Source organism: Stomoxys calcitrans, chromosome 3 (genome assembly GCF_963082655.1).
Source record: "Stomoxys calcitrans chromosome 3, idStoCalc2.1, whole genome shotgun sequence".
NCBI lineage: Eukaryota > Metazoa > Arthropoda > Insecta > Diptera > Muscidae > Stomoxys > Stomoxys calcitrans.
In genome coordinates, this window is record NC_081554.1 from 73,833,343 (window position 1) to 73,847,638 (window position 14,296).

Genomic DNA, 14,296 nt, shown 5'->3' on the forward strand with positions numbered 1-14,296 from the left:
TAAGCCTCTAAGATATTGAGCTGAAATTATTTTTATGCCCATAAGCAGTTTAAGTACGATTTGGTTGGAATTTGGCACAATGATTTGTGTTGAGATACCAAACATCCATGCCATATATGCTCTAAATCGGACTATATCTCAATTTAGCCCACATATAGACCGATCTTATGATTTAAGTTATTAGGACCATAAAATCTGAATATATTAACTGATTAGGCTTAATTTTAGACATTAAATTGTGTTAAGATCCTCGATATCCATGCCGAATATGGTCGGTCTTTGTCTCAATATACCCCCGTATACAAACATCGACTTCCCGATTTAAGGTCTTAGGTCCGATTTCACTGAAATTTAACACAGTGAGCTGTGTTATCGGTCCAGGACGAGTATGGTTTAAATCGGAGCATTTTTGGTATATACCGCATATATATCGACTTCCCGATTTACGGTTTTGAACCATACAAGACACCTTTATTACCGGATTTTGTTGAAATTTTGAATAGTGGTTTGTGGCGCGTTGAGTCCAGTTGGCACCAAATGTCGCTATAACTGCTGTAGATTCATAATGGTGTATTTTCCGCAATTGAATGTGGAGATAGCGATCCTCGTCGAGCTCAAAAAACCGTTTCGTTCCGATCACCGCGGAAAGATTATGGCCATTGGTCATTTAAATGCGACGATAACTCGTTTTTCCTCATATCAATTATCATAGACATTGAGTCTTTAAGCCAGTGCTGCCCGGCCTTTCATGCTCATAGTCATCCCGTACGGGATTTTAACGAAATGTTGTTTATATATACCCAAGGTGGTAGGTATCCAACGTTCGGTATGACCGAGTTTAATTTGTTGTTGGACTGTAGCATCCCCTCAGGAAAAATGTCTAGCTACGCCAATGGCTATCGGCATAGTTTTGCTCAGATACATCTTATTTACTTACTTCCTTGCTTGAATCCTTTCCTGGCGCCAGTAGCGGGATCACTTTGCCTATTTTCCAGTCATCCCGAACTATGATAGTATTCGGAGATAGGTTTTAACCTAGGTCAGGTACTCTGCACCCCAAGTGCCGGCTTGTGGTGCTGTAAGTTTTAATAGCACCTGGACTTTTTTTTAAATTTCGCTTTGAAAGCGTAAAATCTAAAATGACAAGTCGATTTTATTTTGTATTAAAAAAAGTTGTTAGAAAAGTTTATTATTTAGTTATTTTAAATTACTGGAAAAGTTTTTTCTATAAGTATCGTTATAAAGCATATTTCTTTTCAAGACGATATATTTCTTTTTTGCTATGTGCTATTTGTTCAGCTAGTTCTATCGATAGTTGTTTATCACAACTACATTCCAAAATAAATGTTCTATGGTAGTAAAGACATTTTGATAAATGGTCAGGTTCATCTGAAGATATAATTGCTGAGTGTAGTTGTGCCATATTCGAAAGTGAGATCATTAAATATTTTTTATCGTTTTCCGTCATATTGGGTATCCATAGATCACTCTCCTTGTGTCGATAGGATGAAATGATATTTTGGAAATGTTTCATGCCCTTTAATGCAAGTACATGGATTTTGTTAACATCTTCGCTTGTGATTTCTTTGCCTATGAGGCTTTGTTTTATAATTTGCAAGCGTTCTAGGTAGGAAAATCCAGCTTCCGTCCAACATTCACGAGATATAGGAAGAAAAATAATGGAATCTATTAATTTGAGAATTTCCTCCAAATATTTACAACGAAGTTTATGCATTTTGAATTTATTCGATGGATTCTCTTCAAAGTATGCCACATAGTGATATAACCGGGCAAAATCTTTCATTACATCAGCATAAACTTGAAGGTCTTTGGGGCGATAAAACTCCTTAGGAATAGCAAGCCATTTAATAAGATGGAGATAGATCCGTTTGGCATCTTTAAATGAACGGCAATAATCCGTCTGTATATCCTTCTCATAGCTATCCAATTGTAGATCGGAAAACAAGAAGGGCATGTCTTGTTCAATTTTTAAATCTTTAAAATCTGAAAAATATAAAATATGGAAATTAAAAGAATAAAAATAAAATCCTATATAGGCCCTTTAATATTTAAAGCAGATCATGCCATTTCTGGTCTGCCGCCCCAGTGTAAATCACACTGCTGCAACAACAACATACCCACAACCATAGGATGGGGGTACACTAGAGCTGGCAAACTATTGACAATCGCAACATTCGATAGTTTTAATAATAAATATCGGTAGTATCAATACTATCGTTAATTTCCCATCACCTATATTTCAAAAGAAAATGAGAAGTATTGTGCCCAAAAAGTAATTGCGGATTTTTCATTAGTCGGCGCTGACAAATTTTTTCACAGCTTGTGACTCTGTAATTGCATTCTTTCTTCTGTCAGTTATCAGCTGTTACTTTAAGCTTGCTTTAGAAAAAAAGTGTAAAAAAGTATATTTGATTAAAGTTCATTCTAAGTTTTATTAAAAATGCATTTACTTTCTTTTAAAAAATCCGCAATTACTTTTTGGGCAACCCAATACAAATCCGGAGATCGATTTATCCAGAAGCAATATCAATGCCATACCAAATAAAACCAAGATTTATAAAGTCAGTTAGAAGTCACGAGAGAAATCATTGTACAAAATGTTAGCCTAATTGGATAAAAAATTGCTCCCTCAATAGGCGCAATATATCAGATTGCTTATTTTTGTTTAATTTTGCAAAAAATTGAAATTTTGCGATACCATCCATCGGAAATATCGATAGTATCGATAGTGCCATCGATATTTTGCCAGCTCTAGGGTACACTAATGTCGTCATTCATTAGCTGTCGAAAGCACGCTAATTTTTATCTGATTTGGCTGAAATTATCTGATTTGGCTGAAATGAATTTTGTACGCGGTGTTTTGGCACTACATCCAATAACTGTGCTTAGTATGGTTCAAATCGTTTTATAACCTGATATAGCTGCCATAAAAACCTATCTTGGGTCTTGACTTCTTAAGCTTCCAGAGGGCGCAAATCTTATCCAATTTGGCTGATGTTTTGCACATGGGTTTGGGATATGACTTCCAACAACTGTACAAAGTATGGTCTAAATCAGTCCACATCCTAATATATCCGACATATAAACCGATCTGCCGATTAGACTTCTTGAGCTTCTAGAGGGCGCAATTCTTATCCAATTTGGTTGAAATTTTCCAAGGTCGTTTTGGTATGACTTCCAACAACTATGCCAAGTAGGGTCTTAATTCATTGAGACATCTGATATAGCTGCCATATAACCCGATCTCCCAATTTGACGATCTCCCAAACTGATCCACAGAGGGCGCAATTTTTACTCGATTTGCCTGAAATAGCCACGACAAGTACTGTTAATACTGGCCAATAATAATGCTCATATATATATTGAAAAATTCATTCTAAGAACTTGACAAATACGATCCGTGGTGGAGGGTATATTAGATTCGGCCCGACCGTGCTTAGCACGCTTTTACTTGTTTATTATTCTTTGCCCTTATTTGGTTCGTCATCAATAAATCTTTTGAATATATGTATGTATTTCCTAATATTATACCCACCACCATAGGTTGGGGGGTATACTAATCTAGTCGTGCCGTTTGTAACACCTGAAAATATTCATCTAAGACCTCGTAGATTATATTCTTGATCGTCTCGTCGTAGCCATGTCCATCCGTCTGTCGAAATCGCGATAAAGGTTGAACGCGTAAAGCTAGTCGCTTAAAAATTTGCACAGATAATTTATATCGATGCAGATCGTTGGGGATCGCAAGTAGGCCTTAGAGATTGCAAATAACCTGATATAGCTTCCATATAAACCGATCTCTCGATTTGACTTCTTGAGCGCATGGAAGCCGCAGTTTGGCCGCAGCCGATTTGGCTGAAATTTTGCACTTGGTGTTCTTTTATGACCTCCAAGTATTGGTATTGTCTGCTTAGTATTGTCCAGTTCGGTCTACAACCTGGTATAGCTCCCATATAAACCGAGCGTCCGATTTGATTTCCTGAGCCTTTACAAGCCGCAATTTTTGTCCGATTTGGCTGAAATTTAGCATGTAATGTTTTGTTATGACTTCCAACAACTGTGCTAAATGCGGTCCAAATCGGTCTATATCCTGATATCTCCCATAAAGACCGATCGCCCGATTTGACTTCTTGAGTCCTTACAAGCCACAATTTTTGTCCGATTTGGCTGAAATTTTGCATATAGTGTTTCGTCATGACTTTCAAAAACTGTGCCAAGTATGGCCAATATCAGTCTATAACCTGATATAGCTACCATGCAAACCGGTCTCTCGAGCATCCTTGTTCGGTTCCTAGAAATTATGGCCTACAACTTAATTTATTTTGTATACATTTTTAGTAGAACCCATGGTGGTGGGTTTCCAAGTTTCGGCCCGGCCGAACTTAGCACCCTTTTACTTGTTTTCATACTCACTTTCAGCAAAATTATAGTCATCTCCTCTTTTACCGCGTTCCATTGAAGCCAATAAAAGTGACAGGCCATACTTTCCCCAGCCCATTCCTAGCTTGGCAAAAGTTTTCTTTAATTCCGTTTCCTTACTTGTATCCAACAAAAATGAAGCGTTTTTCTCCTTATATTCTGTTATGAAATATGTAGCTGCTGCCAAATAGCGACGGGCTTCCCCAAACATATTTTGCTTTATAAAATAGTCGGAAAATTTTGTACACTTTTTTGCCAGCAGACAGTCATCATAGGGTCTGACCTTAGAACTCCTTTTCAACGAAACATAGGAATATTCGAAATATTTCTTCCAATTATCCAAAGCACGATATGTTAAAGCAAGGTAATCTGTACAATCGGTGTATAGTCTATTGAACTCAGTTCGTCCTTGGCCCGATTGGGATTCAGTGCAGCCGTCGAGTATTTCATTAATTGTCAGAGGGTTATAATTGCCTTCTTCAAATTTTTTGCAGACGCCTTCGGCTTTTGTGAGATAATCAATGGACTTTTTATACATTTTACGTTCGTTGTAATTAATGATGAGATCAATCACTGATTGAACATAGGGAATAATTGAGTCCATTTCAATGTTTTTACTTTTCATCAATTCGATGCACTCTTTCGAGGTGGCCTCAGCTATATTTGCTTCTCTGCATGCAAGGTAGGCATATCCCAAATAACGTAAGGTAAACGCCAACAACAATTGATGCATAGTATTCTGCCCCTGGGAACACGAAATTCCTTTCTCAACCTCTTCCTTAAGTTGCATAAATATTGGTATGGAGGCACGACGATTTGCCGCTGCATTTTCACTTAAGTCAAAAAGCAGTAATTTGCCTTTCTTAAAGATTTCTTTAAACCTATCCAAATCTCTTTGAGGTATCATATTTTCAAAATTAGTCAAATACTCTCAAACGCGGCTAGTTTGAATGAAAACTAACCAAATACAATAATTAAAATCAAATATCAAATAATCGAGTACCCAAACGCCAAGCGCCTAGATACAATAAACAAGGTAGTCACCAGGCAGATAATTAAAGGTTATCTCATGTTCAAGGCGGATTTAAAAAGGTGGTCTCACGCAAACAGCTGTTAAAAGCCGATCAAGTTTGACGGTATTAAGATGTCAGGTTCTTTTGCATTCTTTTTGCTGTCATCTTCTTTCTCGCAAAATTCTCTGCATGATATAAGTGTACTGTTAACAGCTGAGCACAATTATTTTCTCGCGAAGTGCATCTGTCAACGAGTTTTGGTTGGGTGTGTGTATTATAGTTAAGAACCATAACACACAAACAAGGAAGAATGGCGCGAAGCGTACCTGGGGCTAGAGGGCTAATTGAGCCAGAGTAGTTACGATCCGGCAGATGCAGCAGCCTCAACTCTTATAGAGCAAGGATTGATGCCGACGTGCAGGATGAATGTTCCGATTGTGACCAGGTACCACACGACGAAAGTCACCCAGTTACACGCAAGTTAGCCCACTCAGACCCAGATCCCTCTGAAAGCACCCCATTTTAGTCGCAGAGTTCCTGAGTCTGGATACTCAACGAAAGTTAGAACGCAATACACTGCTTTAACAACAAAAACAATAACAAAACTTGTTGATAACGGAAGGGAGGCAACCCAAAGCACCAACCAAAAAAAAGTGGACAGATCAGCACAATATGGGACTCAAATTAAAGGTATTCGGAAGTAGAGTACGAATGTGATATAAAACAAAGAATAATTAATAAGAACTGTTATGCTATTGGAGCTATATCAAGTTATAGTCCGATTCCGAAGAATTGCGTCTTGTAGGGGCTCAAGAAGCAAAATCGGGAGATCGGTTTATATGGGAGCTGTATCAAGCTATAGATCGATTTAAACCATATAGAACACGTATGTTGAAGGTCATGAGGGAAGCCGTTGTACAGAATTTCAGTTAAATCGGATGAGTATTGCGCCCTCTATCGGCACAAGAAGTCAAGATTCCAGAACGATTTATATGGCAGCTATATCACGTTATTTACCGATTTGAACCATACTTAGCACAGTTGTTGGAAGTGATACCAAAACACCACGTGCATAATTGCTGTCAAATCGGATAAGAATTGCGCTCTCTAAAAGCTGAAGATGTCAAAACCCAAAATGGGTTTATATGGCAGCTATATCGGGCTAAGAACCGATTTGATCCCTACTTAGCGCAGTTGTTGGAAGTGATACCAGAACACCACGTGCAAAATTTCAGTTAAATCTTACGTGAATTGCGTCCTCTAGAGGCCCATGAAGTCAAGGCCCAAGATCGGTTTATATGGCAGCTATATCAAAACAGGGATCGATTTGGGCCAAAAAAAGTATTTGTGCAAAATTTCAAGCGGCTAGCTTTACTCGTTCGAAAGTTACCGTGCTTTCAGACAGACAGACGGACGGACATGGCTAAATCAACTTAAAATGTCATGACGATCAAGAATAAATGTACTTTAGGGGTTTTTAGATGCATATTTCGAGGTATTACAAACAGAATGAGGAAATTAGTGTGTCCCCATCCTATGCCGGAGGGTATAAAAATAGGGACCAGGTGCCTAGGTGGCCTCCCTGACCCCCTTCAAATCGGCATATTGGATGAACATGACAATACGGGGTTCAAAAGAAAGGTATTCGGGAGTAGATGACGAATATGATCTGGAGCAAAAAATACAAATTTGGCAATGAACATTCCGTTAAGGAATATGGACAAACTTCTCAAATATCAATGAATTCTGACCGATTCCTGTTTTTACCTCAATAATGAGGAATATCCTTTTTATACCTGAGTACCAGCGGCCTAAAGATCTCTTTAGGGAGAAGTTTTTACATGTCTTACTACCTCACAACATTTTTTTCGGATGTTCTCGTCAGGATTCGAACCCATGTGTTAAGCGTCATAGGCGGACATGCTAACCGCTGGATTGCAGTTCATTTGTATTTGCAAGCAAAAATTCCCCAATGCCTATTATGTCACCCTGTTACGCAAATAAACTTTCCTTGGAGCTGGGTACCTGCAAGTGAAATTTCCGATTTCTATACCGTTACCGAGATGTCAATGCATTTCTTATCGAAACGAAATTTTCGCCAGAGGTGCTTATTGCCCTTAAAAATCGAACCTTCACATACATCCATATCAAAAATCAGACATAACATTTATAAGAAAAACGCTTAATGCTTTATTAAGAACAAAAATTTGATTTGCTTTCCAAGCTAGCGTCTTCGCGTTACATAACTCTTTGGTGTAAACAATAATAATGTTATAAAGATAAATAAGAAAATGCTTAAGATAAATTAAATTATCTATTTTCTAGAGTTTAACGTCGTTACGAAAGCATAAATTAACTAGACACTGACAAGTATTAAGAGGTATAATGAAGAGGCCGTGAAAGAGGTCATAAGGAAACAAATCTTCCTTAGGACCTTCCTTGCGCGAAAATGCAAAATGTGTATCCAGCACATACATAATGCCTTTACAAACAGCAGGCTATTTTGGTCAAGGACCTATTTGGTCAATCGCTTCTTCACCGTTGCTATTTTCATTGGCAGTAAGTTGACCATTTCTCTACAAACTCCAACTTCGGCTTGGAGCGCTTTGGCTGGCTCCTCTAACTTTGCGCATTCATCTGTAAATGTTTTGTAATACTTAAGGCTATTCGAGAGATTGTCCAATTGAAGATTCGGATCGGGGGTTATTATTTTATAATGCAGTCTTCCTAAATGAAAATGAGCGTATAGCATGGTTCTTTGTTCTTCCACATCCATGTTTGGTTTCCATGTGCCATCTTTGTCGGTATAAGATTCGATGTAACTTTTGAAATTTTTTATGGCTTGCTGACAAGTCTGGTTAATCTTCGACAACTCCTGAGGATTGGCGGTGCGGTTGGCTTTGAACAGATCCAATTTAATGTCCAAAATAGCGCTATAGGCAAGTCCGGCTCCATACCAACATTCGCGACATATGGACATATAAAATACGGGATTTAGCAATTCAATAAGTTCTTCGTAGTATTTTGCACGGCGTTTTTGCATTTTCGCTTGATTGACGGGATCTTCTTCGAAGAAAGCAATGTGTTGGTAAAGTTCGGCAAAATCTTTTATGATCTTGGCATATTCAGTAGCATCTGTATCGGGTTTGTAGTGCTCCTTGGCGGTGTCCAACCATTTGGTAACAAAATGATAGACCTCTTTGGCATCGTCAAAAGTTAGACAATAATCACAGGTAATGCGTTTCTCGTAAGCATCCAATTGCATATCAGGGAATAGATATGAATTGGCATCAAGTTTGAGGCGTTTGGCATCTGAAATTTATAAAAAAATGATTAAAATTTTTGAAAAGAAAAAAACTTTTTCGAAATGCACAAAAAAGGGGCATAAGGAAGCTCATCGAACGACTGAGATGTCAGTTGACGGAAATGATCCCGCCCTAAATCCTCTTTAGACGGAAGTTGTTTTGTTCGGCAGGAAATGCAAGTTTCAAACGATGCCACCTGTCTCCTAGGCAAGAGAGAACTTTTGACCTGCACACCTTCAAGAAAGACAAAAGTTGGGAGCTTTAAGCCGTATGCCATGCACTGGTTGCATACTGCAGTTTTCAGACCTGTAATGCCATATGATTGTTGTTTTGCAGCCACATTTTCATGTGGAGGTGGCGATCCTCGTCAAGCTCCTGTAGGTAAGCAAGCTCGTTCCGGTCTATAGGATCGATCGCACCGGAAACAGGATGGCCATTGGTTATTTAAAGGCGCCAATAACTCATCTTGTCATATTGAGCATCATAGGCACTCAGTATTTCGTGCAAGAGCCGGCCCCGCCCGTCCTCTTACTGAGACTCTTCACTAGATACCGCAGATTGTGCGCGACTGCCATAGCAGCTACTCCGTATGAAGCATTCCACTATCCGCAACCTGTGGCTAGCTACCAGGCGCTCGCAGCTTTACTTTTCTAGGCAGCAATGAACACCACTCAAGCAATCCATGCTGATGCTCTGATGAGGTGGAAATATCAGCCAAGTCGGGGACTACAAGTCGGGACGCGATAGCCTTCAATAGACAACGGACATCGGATACGCAACGGTGTGCAGGCTACTTTGGCAAACAATTTAAGAGACGAGACGAAAAGAAGCTTTCTGGGGAAGGCAAGTAAGCTCCAAGTCGAGGCTGTCCCACGGTTACCGAAGAATGCACACCACAACAACAGCACTTAACACATATCAACCACGGTCTAAATACCACGGCAGCCGGTTGTATGTATCGGATTGACCCGATGAATTCCTTTATCGGCAAGGGCTGCCGCCTCAGTGTACCACACACTGCTACTAAAGGGTGATTTTTTTGAGGTTAGGATTTTCATGCATTAATATTTGACAGATCACGTGGGATTTCAGACATGGTGTCAAGGAGAAAGATGCTCAGTATGCTTTGACATTTCATCATGAATAGACTTACTAACGAGCAACGCTTGCAAATCATTGAATTTTATTACCAAAATCAGTGTTCGGTTCGAAATGTGTTCATTCACCGTAACGTTGCGTCCAACAGCATCTTTGAAAAAATACGGTCCAATGATTCCACCAGCGTACAAACCACACCAAACAGTGCATTTTTCGGGATGCATGGGCAGTTCTTGAACGGCTTCTGGTTGCTCCTCACTCCAAATGCGGCAATTTTGCTTATTTACGTAGCCATTCAACCAGAAATGAGCCTCATCGCTGAACGGTGAATGAACACATTTCGAACCGAACACTGATTTTGGTAATAAAATTCAATGATTTGCAAGCGTTGCTCGTTAGTAAGTCTATTCATGATGAAATGTCAAAGCATACTGAGCATCTTTCTCTTTGACACCATGTCTGAAATCCCACGTGATCTGTCAAATACTAATGCATGAAAATCCTAACCTCAAAAAAATCACCCTTTACAACAACGGTCTAAATGGGAAAAGACGCCATGAACGAATTATGTTGTGGCCCTTGACCTAACAAAGGGATTCGATAGGGTCGATCACATCACACTTTGCAATTACGTCATCGAGTGCGACCACCTGTACACGACAAAGAATTGGTTTGTGAACAGCCTGTCTGATCGAATGTCATAAGTAGAGTTCAGAGACGCGAAGCTCCGTATAGACAGTAGAAGTGTTCGCTCCCCGATCCCGTTTAATTTCTATCTCTTGCTAATATTATATGCGGCCAATATCATGGAAAGGGGAAATGACCTGGAAAGGCGAACGAATAAATATTTACCCCTAAGATTAAGCGACTAAGATGGTGTGCGGCCAGAGGGATCTGGGTCTGAGTCGAGTGGGTCTGACTGGGCAGTTAAAAAGGTGACGTGTGTCCTGTGTGTCTCTGGTCACGATCGGGACATATATCCTGCACGTCGACATCAATCCTTGTTCTGTAGAAGTTTAGGCGGCTACATATGTCAGAACATAATTGAATTGAGGTAAATATTCGTCCTCTCGCCTTGCTTTCGCAAATGTCATAGGACGACGGCAACTGTTTAACGCTCCAACAATGCATATATTTGTCGATGTCTCCACCACTTCGAAACGTGCTATAGGATTGACCTTGTGGCTTGTCATAGGGCACGCACTTAGCCTCCTAAGCCGGCTAGAACTCCCACCCACAATCCAACGTCAAGCTTCCCCAACTCGAGAACAATCGAAATCGTTGTTCCGGAAAACTTCGGCCAAAGGACAACCTTGCTGCTCATAATGACAAATCACGCCGATTCAGCGCATTTGTCACAATAGAAATGCACCATTCCAAACAGCCAACAAAGGGGGGGTTCTCCATCGGCGTCGCACTCGTAAAGTCCATCCGCGACCGAAACGTAGCCAAGCTGTCAACCGCTTCGTTCCCCGCCACCCCTTGATGGAGCAGAACCGAGCACAATCTGACAGCAGCCTAAACGTTCGAAACGCTCCTTGCATCTGCTGACAAGCCTCGACCTAACGTGACCCGCAGTCAGGACATTCTGCTCAGTGTCCACATAAATCGTGATAGTCTGAGAGGGCCGCCGCACTAGACTCATAATCACATCCAAGGCCCTGAGAATCGCAAAATACTCTGCCTGAAAGAAACTGCACCCATTCGGAAGTCTAGTCTAGTTCCAAATTTCAAAAACCACAACCAGCTTGGACACCACCGTGTAAACAGATGGATCTAAGAATCCCCAGCCCAGGCGCGTCCACAAGTTGCGGATAGTGGAATGCTCCATACGATGCTCGATATGATAAGGCCAGTTATTGACGCCTTTAAATAACGAATAGCCACTCTGTTCCCGCGGCGATCGGTCCTTTGGGCCAGATCGAGCTTGCTCACCTACAGGAACTTGATGTAGGTCGTCTCCATATAAAAAATGTGGCTACAACAACAACAAAAATCCATCTATCATACCGCGTCAACCCCCCTATTCGAGAGCCTGGTGCCAACCAGGCACCCATAGGTAAGGATCGGCCGAACCACAGCAGTGGACAATGCTTGGCCTTAAACCTTAACTCCTGTTGCAACATGAGTAGAGCGCATTCAGCTCTTGTTTGACTCTCTCCTGAATCTTTTCCAGTTCAATTTAAGGCCAAGAATAACGCTTGGGTCTATAGACTCCCGAGAGAGCAGCAGCTCAACTCCATCAAGGACCGGGCCCCCGAACTCGCCATATTTCCTACTTTTCATGAACAAAAACAGCTCTGTCGTTCTGGGGTTTACGCCAAGCCCAGTGTTAGCACGCAAATTGAGCGACACAGAGTATAATACAATATATACCTGCCGGAATACTGTTCTATAAACTGTGATAGACTGTATTTTCAGTTGTAGTGTGGAGCACCTTCATTAGAAGACTAAAGATCCTTTTCATGCAAAAACATAATTATGCTGTCTATGTAGTATTCACTAGGCTGTTACCGTAGCAATGATCCAAATCACCATGTCGCAGATAGGCGACCACAGCCCATAAATGTTAGACTGAATCATTACCTAGGGCAAGAGGTTAAGCGAAACAATAGAGTGCCAATAAAGCGAGCAGGGTGTCAGACAGGTTCAAACAGCTTTCAAATGGGCACGCTGGCGGCTAACATCTACCGAGTAAATGCTGTTCTTCGAAACCATCGGCCGCCAATAGCATCGGAAAAAAGTTAACGTTCCTCGGCAAACCAGAGTAGTTCTTTCTCATCTTTGTTCAGACAGATACAGCCAAATCCTGCCTGAGTAGTGCTCATAGTTATCCCGGACTGGGAGAAACTTTCATCCCAGCGAGTGCTTTCTGATTAAAATTTTTAGCTCTATTTTACAATCGAGTGAAATGTCTGCCAAAAGTAGGCCTGCATTTGTGAGGAGATAACGATCACCAATTTGTTGATGCTCTTTCCAGGATTTTACTGCATTCTAATCTATGCCTGCCCTTTTCCCTATAAAGAGTTCAATTAGCTAGTTTCATAAAAAACTTACCCTCAGCCAGCTTTACTTCGTCATCGTTGAACAAACGATCCTTGGAAGCTGATAGCAATGCCAAACCGTATTTGGCCCAACATCGGGCTACATCAGCAAAACGATGTTTAAACGTCTCTTGAATTTCAGCTTTTTGCTCCTCCGTCAAATTGCGGCCCTCAAACATGGTGGCCTCATGCTCCGAAATAACCAAAGTGGCGGCAGCCAAATGATGTCTAGCTTGCTTAAACATATTTTGTCCTATAAAATATTGTGACAAGGTGGCAGCATTCAAGGCAAAATCAATGGGTTCATATGATTTGGCCTCTATTTGACGTCGCAGTGTCATATGACAATATTGAGCAGATTTTTCCAGTTCTCCCAAATGACCGTAGACTTGAGCCATATAGAAAGAGCACAGCGTATAAAGACTTTCAAGCTCTTTAAGGCCTTTGCCCTCTTCCACTTCATCGGCGGTGCCGAAAACGTCGGTTATAGCCCAAGCATTTTTCTTGGTTGCCTTAAAATCTTTGTATGCCTTTTCAGCCTCCGTTAGGATGTCAAAGGATTTCTTATATTCGGCACGATTGGCATAGACTATACCCATTTCGTTGGTGGCACCAACATATGGCACAATGGCCTGCGACTCCATTTTGCGCTCTTGCACCAATTCCAAGCATTCCTTGAGATAATTCTCTCCGGCACCGGGATCCTCACAGAATACATGTATTCTGCCCAAATCGCGACACACAAATGCTTGCAAAACACGGAAGATGAATTCATCCTCACCACCGTCGGCCTCCTCTGCCTTGATGGAAATCAATTCGTTCTTTAGATTTTCTCTCATCTGCATAAGCAGATCACGGGCGGCATAATGTGAACGGAAAGGATCTGTGGGTGGATCATTTTTACTCTCCTCGTTGACGAGTTTAAAGGCCTTTTCGTAAATTTCCTTGTAGTCACTGAGAATCTCTTTGGCAATTACCATGCTGCAGGCGTTTCTATACTACAAGTTTTATTTATCGTTTACGTAAACTATTGTCCGGGGAATTGTTGTATTTGTAGCGTGCTGAAGTGTTTTTCCGGAAGCGCACGCATATAAATTCTATTTAAAACAAATTTATGCAAAACAGCTGTCACATATGGATTTAAAAGTCGAAGTTTCGACTCATCGATTTTTCTTGTGTGAAAAAGTCCAAGTCGACTTTTAAAGAGTTAAAAAATATGAAATAATCGATTCTCAAATCGAGTCATCGAATTTTGGCGGTGGCTCAAACCAACCAAGGCAAATCGATAATGACAAAACTGTACTTTATAGGGCGTACCACTGATTTATTGTGTAAGTAGATGTGGGTTGACCCCAGGAACACGAATCCGGAGCAGTGTTGCCGTTTTTGGTAGGTT

At 40.7% G+C, this 14,296-nt stretch overlaps 2 protein-coding genes across 2 annotated transcripts; both read right to left on the reverse strand.

The window, feature by feature from the left end:
* Positions 1-1,237: 1,237 nt before the first annotated feature.
* Positions 1,238-5,347, reverse strand: LOC106093686 (KIF-binding protein-like). Its single transcript, XM_013260806.2, has 2 exons — positions 4,435-5,347; positions 1,238-2,004 (listed from the first exon to the last, which is right to left on the reverse strand). The coding sequence occupies exons 1-2, from the start codon at positions 5,345-5,347 to the stop codon at positions 1,238-1,240; spliced, it is 1,680 nt and encodes a 559-aa protein (XP_013116260.2).
* A 2,272-nt stretch (positions 5,348-7,619) lies between these two features.
* Positions 7,620-14,031, reverse strand: LOC106085883 (KIF-binding protein). The gene is made up of 2 exons (XM_059365945.1): positions 12,914-14,031; positions 7,620-8,765 (listed from the first exon to the last, which is right to left on the reverse strand). The coding sequence occupies exons 1-2, from the start codon at positions 13,878-13,880 to the stop codon at positions 7,969-7,971; spliced, it is 1,764 nt and encodes a 587-aa protein (XP_059221928.1). The 5' UTR covers positions 13,881-14,031; the 3' UTR covers positions 7,620-7,968.
* Positions 14,032-14,296: the final 265 nt, after the last annotated feature.